A 17,778-nucleotide genomic window follows, 5' to 3' on the forward strand; every position below is an offset into this window, starting at 1 on the left:
TACTGTTATTCCAGAACACCTGCAGCTTACGTTGCTCCCTTAGAACATCTGCTTCCCATCTCCCTCCTTGGCACCCCTTCCTCCAACTCTTTGGGGGACCCTGCACCCAACAGCAGTGCCCAGCAGAGCAAAGGGAGATACCTTCTGGTAGATTCTCCCTCCTGAACTGTGCCCTCCTTGTGTCCACTTCTCCCCAGCCCTCCTCACTGGCTTCCCTGCCTCTGGGCCCTTCTCCATCCTGCAGTTGAGGGAGCTTGAAAAGGTCCTACCAGACCTAACTTCCCAGACCCGTCTCCAAAGCCCTACAGGATCTGACCCTTGCTTACCTCTGAGGTCTTACCTCTCACTCCCACATCCCCTCTCCTGGACACTGAACTTTTTGGTTACTCCGGTAGTCCTGGCCTCTGCTCAGGTCATCTCCCTTCTTAAGCTACAGTTATCACCTCTTCCCTGTCCCTAGATTGGGTCAAGGTCTCTCTCTCTCTCTCCCAGGGTGTCCTTCCCCGGTGGGCGCTGAGACGCCCGGTGGGGGTTGAATCAAGGTATCCGTGGCCTGGGGACACTCCCTCCTACCCTGGAAAGACCCCTGCCCCCTACTCCGGCCCTGCCCCTCGAGTACAGCGGGTTGCCGGTGAGTAGATGGATCCTCCTCTCTTGCAGGCTCAGTTCCTCTGGGTCTCCAGGAGCTAGACGCTGGAGGGGGCGGGGCGTGGACAACCGGCCCCGCCCCGGCCCCGCCCCGGCCCCGCCCCGGCCCTGCCTCCGGCGGTGGGACCTGGCCGGGCTCAGCTGATGCCTCACTTCACGTGACGCTGGTGCCGAGCGAACATGGCGGCGGCCACCGGGTGAGTGCTGCTCCTGTCCCTGGCCGTTGGCAGGCGGCGCGGAGAGGGGGCCTGGGTCTCCCGGTCAATAGCCCCCGCCGCCGGGCGGCGGCCCCGCTGGTTGAGTTGCGTGGCCGTGGACAGCGCGCTTCGTCGCGCGGGGGGCTGGCTGCGCGCTCCGAGTCAGGGGCAGCTGAGCTCCCCTGCCCGCTGCAGGGTGGTCCTCGGGATCACCCTGGCGCTCAGACACACCCGCGCGCGTGGCGGCCCGGCTGTGTGGCCGAGGCAGGGGCTCGCGTCTGCAGGCGCGTTCACTGCCACGACCCTCAGATGGGAAGGCGGCGTTGCCCCGGAGTCCGGGACGCAGTGCTCCCGGGAGGAAGCGGCGTTTGAAAAGGGCTTGGAATTCCCTCCCGAGAGGGCCACTTTCCCGCTTCCTTCGGGGCCCAAACGTCACCTCGGAGACGCTTTCCCTCAGCACTTATCTTACTTCTGCAGCCCTTATCACCTCCTGATAAACTATATAGTACATTCATTTTACTTGTTTCTCGTCTTCTCATTTGAAAGGAAGGTCAGGGCCTCTCGCTGGTTCACTCCTGGATCTCACTAGTAAGTGCCTTGCATGCAGTAGGTGCTTCCTAAATTATTCTGCAGGAAAAAATGGGTGAGTGGTCCTGCTGGGAGGAAGCGTGGACAGATGGGTTCATTGCAGCATTGGGAGGAGTGTACCAGAGGAGGGAACATCTGAACAAAGGGCAAGTGACAAAGGTTGAGAGTTAAGACTGCCGGGGACAGGGGAGAGTGGGGTGCATCCTTGTGCTGGAGGGCGTGGTGTCCCAGTTGGCTTCTCCAGACTTTGTCCCGAGGGGCTGGAGCTATCCAAGTGTTTAATCAAATCGTATGTGCTCTTTAGACGATTGCTACCCTGGACTGTGTGTGAGTTCAAGGGGAGGCCCAGTAATGGGTAGGGCAAATGGGCCCGGTGGTGCTGGGGGCTAGGAGAGGAAGTCATAGCTAGGGGGCACTGCCCCAAATGCCCTGCTAGGAACTGAGATCAGAGTGGGGACTGACTGCATTTCTCTTTTTGGAAGGCGGGGAGAATGGCAACAGAAAATGGCCCCCTCAAGTAGCCCCCAAGGTTGAGAGAGCTTGGGACATACAAATCAAACATTTATTGGTCACTTGCTGTATTCTGGGGACAGTACTGGGCCGACCTTTAATGGATGACGTGTGTACCAGTCTCTGGGTGCCCCTCAGGCAGAGAACTGTGCATGCACAATCCCAGATGAATGTTAAAAAACCCAGGGTCAGATCCTTGAACCCAGCCTATGACCCTGTCTGAAGGAGCAGAGTGAGCAAGTGTAGGCCAGTGTCCAGATGTGGGTCTGTTGTCTTTATATCTGGGCTAGTTAGGTGGCCACAGCGAGTTCCAGGGGCTGCATTTGGGTTCAGAGCAAGCCAGAGGTACAGAGAAGGTACAGAGAAGCCAGACTCCTTGTTTGGATGGGCGTGAGCCTGGAGCTGGCCAAATCCTGGAAGGAGGGCTCTTACAGCAAAGCTGATCCTCTGGGCCTTGGTGAGGGGAGGGGGGGGTTGGGCTGGGTGGTGAGGGAGGTGACACAAAATGACAGGGTTCTTGGAGAGGTGCACTACTGGAAGTGCAGGGAGCTTCCGGAGCTTGACAGGGCCTCCTTGGCAGGAGCCATCCCAGGCCGTGGTATGGGACTATCCTGCCGGACACTTTGAATCTGAGGTCAAACCCTAGCAGCTTCTTTAAGGGGGGGTAGGTTCTGAGTGTTTCCAGCAAAATTCTGCCCATCTGCACACACAGGACAGATCAGGGTGTCAGACGTAATGAGGCACTATGCCATCAAGTCATGGTCATGGGCTCCTCGGGGGGTCGGATTTGGTTGCCTGCAGGGTCCTCCAGAGCCTGGGCCAGGGGAGGCTGTGAGAGTCTCAGGGACTGGAGTGTGCTGCGTGTGATTTGAGGAGCACTGGAAGCCCTAAACTAGCATCTCAGATTCAACTAGAAGACCAGGTGCAATAAAAAGCTCCCCTGGGGAGTGTTTCAGGGCTGACCCCGCTCTGTCCTACCAGCTTGGGCAGGGACGTCATGTATGAGATGGATGAGATAGCCCCCAGAGGGTCTGCTCTGAAGCCCTCCCTCACTGCTCGACCCCTCATCCCATAGCACTTGGTGCCCCCTCTTTGAGCCATGCCTGAGCCTTCGTGGTCAGAGATGAGACTTGGCTGCAGCCAGAGCTGCCTGCATCTCCTCCCTCACCTGGCTTTTTCCTTTCTCTTCTTGGCTGTGCCCACTCACCTGCTGGCCCTGGAGTGCCCTTGGCCTCCGATGTAACTATTCACATACGTGCAGGCCCAGCTTAGATGATGATTCCTCCTCCTAGAAACCTTTCCTGACTGCCCTCCCTCCTGACCTCTGATACAAGCTTCCTGCTCAGAACTCCAGAGATTCCCAGTTTTCTCCACTGGCAGGATGCTTTTCCGTGTCAGCACACCTGCCAGTTGTGGTTGAGATGTTGCTTCCCTTTATGCCTCTTCTGGCATCCTTGGATCCCAGGGATCAGGTCATTTTGTACCTTCAGGGCCATTTGGCCACCCTGTGATTGGTGCTGGGTGACATGATGCCTAATGAATAAAAGGGGAACTTTAAATTAAAAAAATTTTTTTTTTACATTTATTTATTTTTGAGACAGAGAGAGACAGAGCATGAACAGGGGAGGGGCAGAGAGAGAGGGGGACACAGAATGGGAAGCAGGCTCCAGGCTCTGAGCCATCAGCCCAGAGCCTGACGTGGGGCTCAAACTCATGGACCGCGAGATCATGACCTGAGCTGAAGTCGGACTCTTAACCGACTGAGCCACCCAGGTGCCCCAAGGGGAACTTTAAATTAATCCATTGTGCCGTCCTGCTTTGCAAGGAGGCTCTCAGTGATTGAGGAAAGGAAATGTGGTGGGGGGTGGGGGTGGGGACAGAATTCCAAGTAAGATGAAGAAATACCTTAAAAAAAAATTTTAACGTTTATTCATTTTTGAAAGACAGAGAGAGACAGAGCACAAGAAGGAGTGGGGCGGAGAGAGAGGGGGACACAGAATCCGAAGCGGGTTCCAGGCTCCGAACTGTCAGCACAGAGCCCAACGCGGGGCTCGAACTCCCAGCCAGCCAGATCCTGACCTGAGCCGAAGTCGGACACTTAGCCAACTGAGCTACCCAGGCGCCCCAAGAGATACCTTTAATTCTTTAACCGAGTGGCTCCCGGGGAGCTGCTTCCCAGGGAGCCTTTGCCAGTGAGGAAAAGCAGATGAGCTGCCCTCGGTGTGTATCTGTTGGTCATAGGTCATGCCGGAGTCAGCATTTTTAGGGAGAGAAAGTAACTGGAGGAGTCAGGTTCTGGATCAAAGCCTGTCCCCACCCTGATACGAACCTTTTGCTCCTGGAGAAGAGGTGTCAGGCCGACGCTGGTGGGTGGGTAGGGGTGGGTCTGTGGGAGGCAGGCTGGCCTTTGAGTGCTCCTTTGCCCTCCTCTGGCTCTTTTCCAGGCCTGGTCCTGACTCCATAGCTCTCTCTCTCTCGGTCTCTGTGTATGCTTAGACCCCCCTGACCCTTCCCGGGAAAGAGGGAGGCAGGGTGGGGGAGTGTTGGTCAGCTGCCTCTAGGCCCCTCCAGCCAGGGTGAGTGGGTTGCCCTTGCTGACAGCCAGCCAGTGGGCTTGGGGCCCAGCCCAAGCCGGAGGCTGAGGGTGAGGAAGCAGAGGCCCATGGCTGGTCTTTCTTGCCGGGAACTTAGCAGTGTGGGCCCCATCTAGAAGTGGCATTACATTCTAGTGCAGGGATCTTGTCCTTTTCTGTGCCGTGGACCCCATGCCCATTGGTGAGGCCTGTGCACCCTTCTCAACATGTTTTTAAATGCATGATATAGGGGCTCCTGGGTTGCTCAGTCGGTTAAGTGTCCTACTTCGGCTCAGGCCATGATCCCACAGCTTGTGGTTTCGAGCCCCAAGTCGGGCTCTGTGCTGACAGCTTAGAGCCTGGAGCCTGCTTCAGATCCTGTGTCTCACTGTCTCTCTGCCCCCCTCCCCCCCACCCCTGCTCATGCTCGCTTGCTCTCTTTCTCTGTCTCTCAAAAATAAATAAACATGAAAAAAAATTTTTAAATGCATAAAATAAAATACAGAGAATTACAAGGGAAACTAATTACATTGAAATACAGTTATCAAAATGTTAATAAATTTACTGTATAGTAATATATGCTTCTTTATTCACACATTAAGTCATAAAAACAGCAGGCCTAATGACCACCCTAATTATGAAGTAGCAATGACCAAGAGTGATATTTTGAGATCCCGTGACATCAGTAATATGATAGGAAAACACATATGATTGTTACTGTGACAGATTCATACACTGCTGATGCTGCTGTGGTTAGTTCCTTACATTAATAATAACTGAAGAAAATATACAGTTGAATGAGAGGTTAAAGGCAAGAAAGATCTACTTTTTCCCCACCCAAGAAGATGGAGTCCCTAAGTTCTGTGTGTGAATCCTCATGGGTGAATCCCCCGTGGGTGAGAACCCCACAGGTGGCCACTGAGGCAAAGGAAGGGGTGGCTCAGTATGGTTTGGGGGACAGGAATGGGTTGGAGGGACAACAGCGTCACACTCTCCCCGAGGCTGGCCCCACTCCTGGTCACTGGCTGCTTCCTGGGCCCTGGCGGTTGGTAGGGGTGGGCTGGCCTGTGGGGACCGGAGTTTGTTCTCTGGGTCTCTCCGGTGCCCCAGAGCTGGTGTGCCAGCCTCTGCTGGCTTATTTACACTGGCACTTGGGGATGACCTGGCTTTTGCCTTTTCAATTCTAGGGATCCGTGAAAGCGCCAGTGGAAACCAGGTGGAGACGTTTTATTGGTGCTGCTTTTGCTGAGCTTGCAGGAAGTCACCTGCACTGGCTCTGGGCCCCATGTTCTGTTGGGGATGGGGGGAGAGGGTTGGTTTACATCAGGAAAAATCAAAGGGCGCGTCTCTATAAGCCTTGATTCTGGGGGTGCCCTGCAGTAACGAGTGACCGCAGCTCCTGGGCTGGCCTGGGCTGCCCTTCTCCGTTCGGCCTGAGCCCCATGGAGACTTAGGGAGTATTGCACGTTTTCTTCACAATAACAGCTGACGCTCCTAGACAGGATTCTTAGCAAGTTACCTGTCTTGTTCTGGGCTGCTTGGCCCTTGGGCCAGAAGGTCCCAGTCCAGATGCTCTGAAACATGTAGGCCTCTCAGAAGGTTCTGGACAAGAGGAAGCCCAGCTCTTCTTCTGAGAGCCTTCCTGGTGGGGGCATGGTGGCAGGCCAGGTGGAGCTAGTGTCTGGTGCTTTTAAAGAGAGAGGGTCAGGGAGAGGGTTGGGGGATGGGGTGGGCCGGGCGAGGGGATGGGTGCTGGCTGCAACTGGGCATTTTCAGCCAGCTGTGCTATGGAGTCTTTGTGCATCCGGGCGACTTTGGCCGAGGCCACCTGCAGCAGTGTCTTAGTGATGCTCCCGCTGGGCCACTGGGGAGTCTGCAGAGATGAGGTTCTTCCCTGTGCCATCCCCTCCCTGGGATTTGCTGAGTGAGGGGAAAGAGTGTGGGGGGCCGTGCGGGTGCTGGTGGCTGCACTTTCGGTTCCTGACTGCATGGCCAGCTGGGATGCAGGCATGTTCACGAGCTGTCACCTCTGCCCTTTGATCCTTGTGGCTGAGCACAGCAGAAAAGCAGCCCAGCTCAGAGGAAGTCCTGGCCTCTGTACAACCCTTCTGTAAGGGCGAGGCCCAGGGACTGGGGTGGGGAGCTCTAGCCCTGTCGACGCGTGTGGGGTGTGCGTGACCCTTCCTCCCTTTCTGGGCCAGGGTGGGCCCAAGGGTCCTGCTTCCTGCCCCACTGGAGCCGACGTGGCAACTTTTGATCTGCACAGCTGTGTGGGTGGCCCCACATTGTGACCGTTGTTTACTCAGCAGATATTTATTGAGTACTTGCTGTGTGCCAAGCGGAGTGCTAGGCACTGGGGCGGCAGCGACCAGAGCAGGCCCAGATCTGTCTCCATGGGATTACTTTCTTGTGCGTGGAGGCGGACCCCCCCAGTGAGCACCAGTACATACAGATTGCCTATGTGTCAGAAGGTGGATGTGTCGGGGCACCTGGGTGGCTCAGTCGGTTAAGCACCTGATTTCGGCTCAGGTCATGATCTCGTGGTTCACAGGTTCAATCCCCACGTTGGGCTCTGTGCTGACAGCTCAGAGCCTGGAGCCTGCTTCGGATTCTGTCTCTCTCTCTCTCTCTCTCTCTCTCTCTGCCTCTCCCCTGCTCTCTCTCTCTTTCTCACACACACACACACACACACACACACTCTCTCTCTCTCTCTCTCTCTCTCTCTCTCTCAAAAATAAATACACATTAAAAAATTAAAATAAAAAAAAAAAAAAAGAAGGTAGATGTGTCATTTCAGCCAGGAACCTGGCAGGGCCTCACTCAAAGGGGTGATGAAGAGAGTTTCATGCAGGGTCAGTTTACAGAGCTGTGGGCAGGTTAAGGGGACCTGGGAGAGAAGAGGGAAGCTGGTCAGGAGCCAGGGAAGCCAAGCTGTGGTCCTGCGGGGCGGGACCACCAGCCATCAGGTTCCAGCTTCACCAGGGAGAGGAGGGAATGGATTCTGTGTCCTCCCTCCACCCTTTAGTCTCCTGCCCTGCCTCCCAGCGGCTAAATCCACCTGGAGCCTTACTGAAGTGCTAGGGGGACCTGGGCGGAGCAGGGAAAGTGGATCTGGAGGGTGCTAAGTGGGGGGAGAGAGGAGAGAGCTGTACGTGTAAAGAGGAAAGCCGGGGAAGACCAGAATGCGGTGGCTTTTAAGCCATGATGTGCATGGGGGTGTCACCTGCTCATGTGTCCCCGTCTCTGAGGGGCCATGGCCAGGTGAGTGCGGTGCCCGGCTCTCATTGTGTTCCCTGGCAGAGCCTTCTTTCTCAACCAGCTCTGGGCTATTTCTGCCCTCTTGGGCCTGCGTGCTCACCTGCTGCCCCCTTCCCTGGGGCACACACCACATGCACTTGCCTGACTCCCCTGCCGCCCCCTGGGCCTGGCCCGGCAGCCTTCCTAGCCCCCAGCACACTTGCTAGGATGTTACCTCTGTCTTCCGTCCCCTGTCCTCCGTTTGGTCATTCTTTCAGAAAGAAGGTGAGGTTCCTGCCCTCCTAGAGCTTACGTTTTACCTGGGGAGACCATGAGCAAGTGAATAAATGATGTCAGGCAGTGCCCTGTGCTCTAGAGAGGAGTGAGGAGAGTAGGGGATAAGTCTTGGACAGAGTATTGGAAAGCTTCTGGAAAGTGTGGCCGTTTCTGCAGAGGCCCGGATACAGTGAGAACGGGAGCCATCCAGGCCCCTGGGGAGTGTTCTTGTCATTTGGGGAAGAACTGGAGTGCCAGTGCAGGCAGAGTGGGGCTGCATCCCCTCAGTGCCTGGTAGCTCTGGGCCAAGTGCACTGGGTAGCAGAGGAGGTGGGCAGGGGAGGGCCTGCTCCGATTTGCATTGTAGAGTGTCCCTCTGGGTGGGGGAAGCTGGGACTGAGAGAGCCTGGAGAGTTCCCTGTGGTTGTCCAGGCAGGAGAGGGGTTCCTCCAGCTGGAGGTGGCGCTGAGGGGGGAGCGAGCCTGAGCCTGGTGGGGGGTGGCTGTGGAAAGAGTGGCCCCCAGGTGCCTAGGAACCCAGAAGCTAGGCGAGGACTGGGAAGCCACATAAGGATTTTGGGTGCAGGTTCAGGAGCAGGGGTCACTGTGACCCGGCCAAGGCCAGGGAGGGGATCGAGGAGAGCATGGGCAGTAGAACGGTGGACTTGAGTGACTGCAGAGGATATTTCCTGCAAAGGGGACAGAGACATCAACTGCTGGAGGGGCGTTGCAGTCAAGGGAAGTAAGTGTTTTTACTTATTTATTTTTTACAAGGGTGAGGTTCCTGTACACTGGTTACAAAGAGCGATCCTGAGAGGGAAAACTTGAGGCTGGAGCAACCGGGGAATAGACATGGGATGCAGGGTCTGGAGGCAGGTGGGCTTTGGGGGGGGTGGGTGCTGGGAGGGTGAGCTGTTTTCTCAGTGTAGAGGGGATTGGGGTGGGGGTGGGGAGAGACATCCACCTGCTCTCCTGTGATGTGGGTCCTTCAGGAGAGCACCCTGAGGGCTGCCACTGCCCAGTCCATCTCACCATGATCCCCTCGGCACAGACTCACTTCAGGCCCTGGTACTGGGTGTCCTGTGTGTGTGTGTGCTGGGGCCAGGTGGGTGTCCCGGCCCAGGATGCTGGGTCTGTGACTTGAGAAGACAGCATTATGAAGGCACTGGGCAGGGATCCAGTGTTGTCTGGGCCAGATTACAGCTCATTCTTGCATGGATAGTAGGATCCTTGAGGGCAGAAGTCGAGTGCGTCTCCAAGCCATTGTAGGCTTCCCTCCATGGGCCTCACCTGCCAGCTGGTTAAACAGATGCAGTTTTCCCTCATCTGATCTCGGGGCCTGGCGCTCGGGGACAGCAGGGGAGGGTGCGGCCGAGGGGGCCCTGTAGTCTTCGGCAGCCCAGCGAGGGGCTGTCTCTAGGTCAGGCAGATTGAGGTTAGACCAGCTTGCCCCATGCTAATGGGGGTCCCACAGCAGGCTCGGCCCTCCAGTCACCTGAGGCCACGGGTGGCGGATGTGCTTGGTGGCGCTAACAGAGCCTATGTGGCAATGTGTGTTCGTGTCTTGCAGACCTTCGTTTTGGCTGGGGAATGAAACCTTGAAGGTGCCGTTGGCACTCTTTGCCCTGAACAGGCGGCGCCTGTGTGAGCGGCTGCGGAAGAACCCGGCTGTGCAGGCGGGCTCTGTGGTGCTGCTGCAGGGCGGGGAGGAGACACAGCGCTACTGCACCGACACCGGGGTCCTCTTCCGCCAGGTGAGCCCGCCCTGTAAGCGTGCACCCGGCCTTCTGTGGGCTGCCCGCCCTCCTCCACCATCGGGCCTGGTAGGCCCTGGGCAGCTTTACCCCCAAGGGGACCCTGCAGAGGCTCTCTGAGGGCAGGTCGAGGCGTGGGCACCCAGGAAGCCCATACCCAATAGTCTGGAGGGGCAGATCCCTCCTAGCTGTGGCTGTAGGCAGAGCTGATGCCAGCCAGTCTCAGCTCTTAGGTCAGAATACAGAACGATGACATTCTTGGGGGAGCAAGTAGGCAAGAAGGCCTCACGGAATAGGCAGTATTCGGTGTGGGCCCTTGAAGGCCAGGGTGAATTCTGACAAGTGCAGTTGGGTGTGGGTGTTCCAGGCTGGGGAGGAGGGTAGTGTCCACAGGAGTGGGTGGTAAGAGGGTGGGCTGGGCAGAGGTGCAGATGGGGAGGTCTGACTTCCTGGGGCCAGATTCTTCCTGTGCTAGGGAAGACGGGGGCTGCAGGGGGCTGCAGACGTCCGGGAGGGGGCGTGTGAACAGGGTGCTGAGCAGGAGTAGGAGGCCCAGACATTCATCATGGTTTGGCCATTGCTGACTCACTGACCCTCACCGGGCTTCAGTTTCCTGACCTGGGAAGTAGACTAGGGACTCCTTAAGGATCTGGAACCCTGTGCAGGGGAGGGTAGTAGGGGTAGCTTAGCTGCAGTCTGGATGTGGCGGCCTTGGCTGGGAATCGCTGGCATCACTCAGTTCCCAGGAACAGGAGCAAAGGCACTGAGCAGAGAGGCTCACCCGGAAAGCCGGAGACGCCCTGAGCCAGCCCCACTCATCGATCTTAGCATCGCACTCACTCTATAGATGATGCAACCGAGGCTCCGAGAGGAAATGACTTGCCAGGGGGGGGAGCTGGGACTAATTAGAGTCGCATCTCTGGACTCCCAAGTATAGGGCTCTCTTCTCCTCCCTGCCACTTGCAGATCTGGGGCCTGGCACCCTGGGAACTCCGGAACCTCCCTGGGGACATGGCTGTCCAGCATCCAGGCCAGGAGGAGTCAGGGAAATGTGAAGGGGACCTGAGTGTGGAGGCGCGGCAAGTGGTGGCCTCCCCAGCTGGGCTGTGTCCCCTGCACAGGACGCAGATGGGCTGTCGGCTGCTGAGAGCCATTGTGGTGTTTTTATGCCGCAAGTGGCTCCCGCTGCACATTTCCCCATGCCACATTGTTCTTGCAGCTGCAAGCCTGCAGTCCCCTGGTTGCTAGAGACGTGGAGGTCTCAGTAAGGCTTTTCTGCCTAGTCTTGATGCTTCCTGAGGTTTACGTATTTTGTGGTTTAAAAATCGATCTCCTAAATTCAGCCTTTGGCTCCCTGACTGCTGTTATGCAAGGTTAATTTTAGCAGAGATCCTCCTCCACTTCATACCTTTCGAACATTATTTTAGCTCAATGTTTATTGCTAAACACTGAAGTCATCAGCTGCCCCGGGGGTGGGAGAAGGAAGTAAGAAGTCCTAAATGGAGGACTCCTTTCCGTGCAGATGTCTGGCCTAGGTGTCTAAGTCAGAGTGGCATCTTGCCCACCTTCGGGCATGGGGGCAGCAGAGAGGCGCGGGCAGGGCTGAGCCGGACCCGTGGTGCTCATGGGCACCCGTGTCCTGGCGTGCCCTAGGGTGCCCTGCGGGGGGGCATGAGGGTGTTGCCGGGAAGGGGTGCAGGTGGGGCTGGGGCATGTCGTGAAATGTGCATCATCAGAGAAAGCTGAAAGCAGGGTGGGAGGAGCCAGCCGGGCTGCTCCATGCCAAATCCCGGAAGTGGGAGACAGCCCGCAGCTGTCAGCGGGCAGAGTGGATAGATGGACAACTGTGTGGGGCTGGGGGGCCCTGAGCTGACTTTCCAGGGTGCTCGGTGCTCACTCCGACACCTCACACCTCTCCCTGTGCCTCATGTTTTTGTCCTGCTGACCGGGTAACCAGGGTCCTTGTTCTCATCACAGGAGTCCTTCTTTCACTGGGCGTTTGGCGTCACGGATCCAGGCTGCTACGGCACAATTGATGTCGGCACCGGGAAGTCAACCCTATTTGTGCCCAGGCTTCCTGCCAGCTATGCCACCTGGATGGGAAAGTAAGGAGCAGTCTGGGCCTGCTGACCACCGCTGGGGTTGGGGCAGGGGGAAGGGTCTGGCCTGTGGTGACAAGGAGGGAAAGAGTAGCCGGGGATGGGGGGCGGGGTTCAGTGGTCAGGCCCATTGACTGCTCAGGGCCAGAGCCTGCGGCCTTGGTTGGGAAGGGGTGTCAGAGCCACAGACTGTGGTCATGTTTGTTTGGAGGTACTATTTATTAATCTTGAAATTCTGGATTCTCAGCTTTGTTAAAATGTCAGAGGCTGTGGCCCCAGTGAACCATCACTCCCGCATGGCATCAGTGGGAGGCGGCCCCACCTTGGGTGTCATGGGGGTTGGCCCGGGTCAGAGAGGGCAGCCTGGGACCATTCTCTGAGGCCCATCGCTAATGTGGCATTGCGGGATGCCTGTCGTGTGCCCGTCTCTGGCTCAGATGGAGGCCCTGCCTCAGTTGGCTCACCCGTGAGACAGGTCAGTGGCTCTAGGCTTGTGCTGTGTGAAGAGTGTGGGACCAGGGCTGGGCTGTGCTCAGAGGCCTCCTCCCCATCATCCACGGCCTCTACCAGCTCCAGGGCCCTTGGCCATGTCCACCCACCTTGGGAGCCATCCTGCCTGCACAGAGGTGCTGAGTCAGACGCTGTACTTCACCGTGGGTGCTTGAGGTGCTCAGGGGATCCCGGAAAATGCTCATCACCTTCAGCATGTCGTTCCTGCCTGGAGGGTGGTCATTCTGGGCAAATGTCTGAATTGCAGCCCTCGCTGCCTAGTGTCCTCGATCACTCATTACCAGGTGGGCTGGCGGGCCTGTGGCTGCTACAGGGAGCTGCTCTGTGCAGACCCCAGGACAGGGCCTCCTGTGCCTCATGCAGCACCCTTCCCCACCGGCCCTTCAGTGCAGACTCCATAGCTTCTTTGGTTGGCCTGAGAGATCCCTCTTCTGTCATCTTGGGGCAAGGGATCCAGGCTCACAGGTTGGTAACGTTTCTCCTTTGGGGCTTCCTGGCCCCAGGCCTTCAGCTTTGCCGTAGAGACAGCTTTAGGCAGCACTCACGGCAGAAGAGAAGTGGGCTGTGCTTCCCTGGAGGACATTCTCCTGCTTGCCTCTGGGGGAGGGGGTGGGAAGTGGCCATGCCTGATCCACTTGGCCTCTGGAGTGCGTGACTGAACAGCCACGTAGGTTCTGGCCCTCTCAGAGGCCTCAGGGCAGATGGCGTAAATGTGTCCCTGCTGTAACGAGCAGGTTCCCACTGGCCTCCATACCCGGGTCAGGGTGGACACGGAAGGTTGTACTGTCTTCTTCCCAGAGGGGTGGGGCGGCACCTTAGTCAAGGTGAGCCAGGCCCAGTGAGAGCCCCCAGAGGCTCTACACCGCCCAGGCCTGGGTGGGGGTGTGTGGGGGAGTACAGAGGCAGATGTCTGCTCTGTCCTCTGGACCTCCCTGCCTGCCTTGCCACGGTGTCTTGTACCTGCAGAGAAACTGGCCTCGGGTTTGGCCTGGGGCAGGCCTTCCTCAGTCTATTCTTCCTGGACGCCTCCTCCTGTTAGATCAGCATATCCGGCCTGGAGACATGGGTATTCCTGGGAGGGTGGGTTCCACCTCTCCATCTTGTTGTAGCCTTTATAGTCAGTCTTCATCAAATTCCTGGTTGAATCCGTACAACTGCCCTGCTTTGAAAGGAAACAGCAGTGTGGTAGTGTGGCCTGTGCAGGTCCTGTGGGCCCGTCTTGCTGGAAGCTTGCCGGACGGCTCAGCACGGCCCCTTTGTGGAGCAGGTCTCGCCACTGTTGGGGCCTCTGATTCCTTATCTGGGGAACAGTGACAGTACTGTCCGTGAGGCACCACCAGGGCTGAGTGATGGTCAAGGCTGACCACCAGTCGTCAGAGTGATGGTCACTGTGGGGACGGTTATGTTTGTGACACTGAAGTGAGGTGGTAGATGGCAGGGACAGGCAGCTTGTAATGTCCAAAAATGACCACAGCAATATTTGTGGCCATTCCCTATGCAGAGGTGGAATCTGTCCCCTCCTGCTTGACTCGGATCAGGACCTGGTGACTGCCTCGATGTGTGAGTGTGGCAGGGTCATCTTGTAGACAGACGATAAAGTGCACTGTGGTTCTGCTCAGGGACACTGGCCCTTGAACCCGGCTGCCATGCCGTGAGGGGGCCCATGTAGGAGGGACCTCATGGAGAGGAGCGGAGGCCCAGCTGACAGCCAGACCACCCATCAGAACAGGTGACTCCCAAGTCCCAGCCCTTGGGTCCTGCTGCTGAGGTCCCAGACCTTGTGGAGCAGAGACAAGCTGTCCACTCTGGGCTCTGTCGCAAGCCCAGACCTTCAGGGTCCATGAAAGTGAAGAGTGTCAGTATGGTTTGCTACAAAACCGTGGTGACTGGTTCAGCTGTGGTGAGAAGGTTCCTGGTGAGAGTGTAGGTCTGGTCTTGGTAAGAGGATTCCTTCCAGACCCTTCCTGCACTCTAGGCGGTCACTTAGCTGCCAGTGGCATACCCCACAAAGAGCCAGGGCCCCTCTCCAGCACCCGGGGTTATGAGCTGGCTATCTGTGATCCTCCCTGTGGCTCCCTACTGGCTCCAGGAGTGCCGGTCCTGCAGTCGGAGATGTGGGCCTGGGTGGGGGGGCTAGGGGAGGTTGTGAGCAGGGCCTCACTGGAGTTTCTGTCTGGAAATGTAGGGAGCCTCTGAGTGCATTTTCTCTTCTGTCTGCGTGCTTTTTATGTAGGGCTGACTCTTGTGTGAAATTGGGGAGTGCCTGTCCTGGAGGGTGGACGTCTTTTGGGGCAGTGGGAGGAAAGGCCTGTCCCTGCCTTAGGGACTCTACCATCCAGTGGGAAAATCTGAGCAAATCTCACTATGTTTCCTCACAGCCACCATCTGGGGAGCCACATGGCACTTGACTGGAGGGTTTAAAACCCGGGACCTGATTGGTCAGGGAACAGCTGTTAGCAGTTGGCTATTCTGAAGCATAATCTTCAATAATACAGGAATAATATTCTGTGCTTTGGTCATGGCTGACTTTCAGGACCACTGTTAAAAGTTCTCCTTCAGTCTGTCCCTGCTTTGCCAAGCCAGCTGATTGTCTGGTGCAGACACAGCTGCTTGTGCGGCCTTTGAGTATAGAAATGGGTCTGCAGTGTGGGTCTCCCAGTTGGAAAGGCTCCATGCTGGGTGGGCCGGAATGAGCAGGTTGGTCCCCAGGGGCCTTCTGGCTCCACAGCAGAGAGCTAGACCCTGGTTTCCTACAGACCTGGCTCCCCACTGTGGCCACCTGGGCAGGCCTTTCCCTTCCTCTGTTCTGGCGTGCCCCTTTCCCGGTCCCCATGTCCCCAGCCTTTGGGAGAGAAGACTCAGTTATAGTGGGGCAGTGGTAAATGAGTTGGTTGTTGGGGGCTGGAGCTGGGGAATGGCCAGATCTGATTGCATGTGGCTGTTTCCAGACACTCATAATCAATAGGGCTCAGGAGCGAGGCTGTGGGATTACCTGGCCTTTGCAATCAAAACCCACCAGCCTGAACATTTGACCTTCAGCTCCTCAGCTTCCTTTTCAGTCTCTGATGGCTTTTGAAAATCCATCTGGCAGATCCTGCAATCCACAGTCGTCCAGGGAAACAACACCCCCATCTGCGGATCTGCCGCTTCCTGCACAGAGGGCCTGTCCCGTTGTCAGGGCAGCAGACAACGAGGCCTGCTGCCCGGCCTGTTCCTCACCCTGGGTCTTTTTGGGTACAGGGGTAGGGTAGCTTCTCATTTGTTTTCATTTGGAATCTTTGCTGACAAAAGTCCGGGGCCTTTGGACGTGAGAGTGTTTCCCATCATGTCTTGTCAGAATCAGGCTTAGCTGATGGCAGCTTTGGCTGCCGGGGTGTCTGGGGTCCTCTAAAATTGTCTCCGTAACTCAATACCGGGCAGCCTCAGCGCCCAGAGAGGGTGAGTGACTTTGGGCCTGCGGGGTCTGGGGGGCCCTACTAGAACCTTTGCAGCTTGACCGTGTTCTGCTCCTGTTGTCTCCTGGCTGAGACTGTGGCTTGGTATGGGAGACAGTGGGCCTGGTGTGGGGTTTGCAGGGAGGAGGGTGCTTATCCTACTGAGGGCCCTGCCCAGGAGTGGTGAGGGGGAGTTTCCCCCCGGGCTCAGGGCCTCAGGGCCTGAGCCCTGCTCTTTCTGGCATGGGAGCTGATGTGCTTGTGCTGTGATGTGTGTGTGGGTGCCAGGGGAGTGGTTGTGGGTGGGTGTGGTTTGGGTGTATGCGGTATGCGGTGTGTATGTGCACGTGTGGGATGGGGTGTGCGGGGGCGTGTGGTAGGGTGTGATGTGGTATGTGTGCATATTGCGGGTTGTGTATGTTGTGAGCGGTTTCTCACAGCTACCGTTCCGCACCCTGTACACACACCTGGGTCAGGAGGACTGAGGCCGCCTCAGCCCACCTGGTGGCCTCACCCTGTCCCTCCCTCTGTCTTCAGGGAGGGGCACTGACGGAGGTGCAGGCCTTCCCGAGGAGGCTGAGGAAGCCCCTTTGGCTCTTACCCCAGGCGGTCCGGGGTGGGGGGAGCCTGATCTCAGGCAGCCCGAGGCCTGGCTAAGCATTTGCCAGAACCCTTGGGCACCTTTCCCGGGGCTCTGGCTCTGCTGATCACGGGCCTCCTTTTGATCACCTCCGGAGCCCTGGCTCCCCCGATGCCCAGCACCGCCTCACGGCTGTGATCCCCAGGATCAGGAACCTGCACTGCTTTGGAGAGACCTGTTCTCTGACGAGCCACTGGAATGTTGCAGTGGTTGCCGACCCACGTCGGGAGCGAGTGCCAGCGCTGTGCTGTGAGCAGGATGAGAGGCAGCGGCGTTGCGTGTGGCTGAAGGCAGACTCTGGCCGCTAAAATTGATGGTGACTGCTGTAATTTGGTCCTGTTATTTATTCATTAACCGCACACAGGTGGGCAGCTAGCTGGCAAGACCTGTGCTTGGAAATTTCATATTCTGAAGGGTTCCATTGTGTCTACACCACAGGCATTCACTTAATGTCTCCTTCCCACAGGAGGCCCTGCACGGGGCGTGGGTACTCTCAGTGTCAACCCTGACCTTGAGTTCTGGGAAAGGCCACCTCTAACTCATGCTGGCCCCGGCTGCTGGTGGTGAAGTCACAAACCGCTTTGAGTGGGGCGCTCTCTCTTCTCTCCTGCCAAAGCCGTCCCTTCCCTTTGAAGGGACAGTTTCTAGGGTGAGGTCAGCTTCTCTGCTGACCCACTCTCCCCTGGTCCAGTGGTTTTTTTCTGGATCTGCCATGTGCTGGGATCTGGCATGAGCTGCCCCGCTGGACCCCGAACCCCAGACAGGGCAGAGTGCAGGCCCTCCTTGTGGCTGCCGCCAGCCTGGCCCCCAGCGGGTCCTGTAGCTGCCCGCTGACCTCTCTTGCCTGTCCAGCGGGGCTCTTGGAGCAGCCGCTCCTTCCCTGGTCGACCCCACCAAGTCATCACGGCTGAGTCTCTGGTGGCTGGCTTGATGCGGTGGCCTGGCACACGTCTCCCTTAGGGTGACATTTAAATTATTTTTACTATAATTAGCCTCAAAACATGAAAAACAAGTAGTATTCAAACTTAATTATCTGTGCCCTTTAGGAAAGAAAGGCAGGCGAAGTGCCAGAAAAGATGTTTTTCACATTGTATCTGTGAGGTGATCGTTCCTATTATGAACCAGGCCTGTGGCTAGTCAGTGGTTTTGACCCTTGAGGCCCAGTGGGTGCTCAGGACTGTGTCATTCGACTTCTTTGAGGAGGGCAAGGGGCACGTGATGGGACTGACTCCTGCCCTGCCTTCCTCCCGGATAATCAGGGTGGCGGCAGCAGGCTCTCGTGTGGGCTGGCTGGCCCTGGCTGCTCCTCGGCC

General features: G+C 57.2%; 1 protein-coding gene across 1 annotated transcript in view; it reads left to right on the top strand.

Annotated features, from left to right (window-relative positions):
* Positions 1 to 768: 768 nt before the first annotated feature.
* Positions 769 to 17,778, top strand: part of PEPD (peptidase D) — a 112,063-nt gene continuing 95,053 nt past the window's right edge. The window contains exons 1-3 of the mRNA XM_042969413.1: positions 769 to 845; positions 9,599 to 9,782; positions 11,760 to 11,887. Of these exons, the coding sequence (XP_042825347.1) occupies positions 829 to 845; positions 9,599 to 9,782; positions 11,760 to 11,887 (329 nt within the window). The 5' untranslated portion in view covers positions 769 to 828. The remainder of the gene's footprint in view (positions 846 to 9,598; positions 9,783 to 11,759; positions 11,888 to 17,778) is intronic.

Source organism: Panthera tigris, chromosome E2 (assembly GCF_018350195.1).
Source record: "Panthera tigris isolate Pti1 chromosome E2, P.tigris_Pti1_mat1.1, whole genome shotgun sequence".
Taxonomy (NCBI): Eukaryota; Metazoa; Chordata; class Mammalia; order Carnivora; family Felidae; genus Panthera; species Panthera tigris.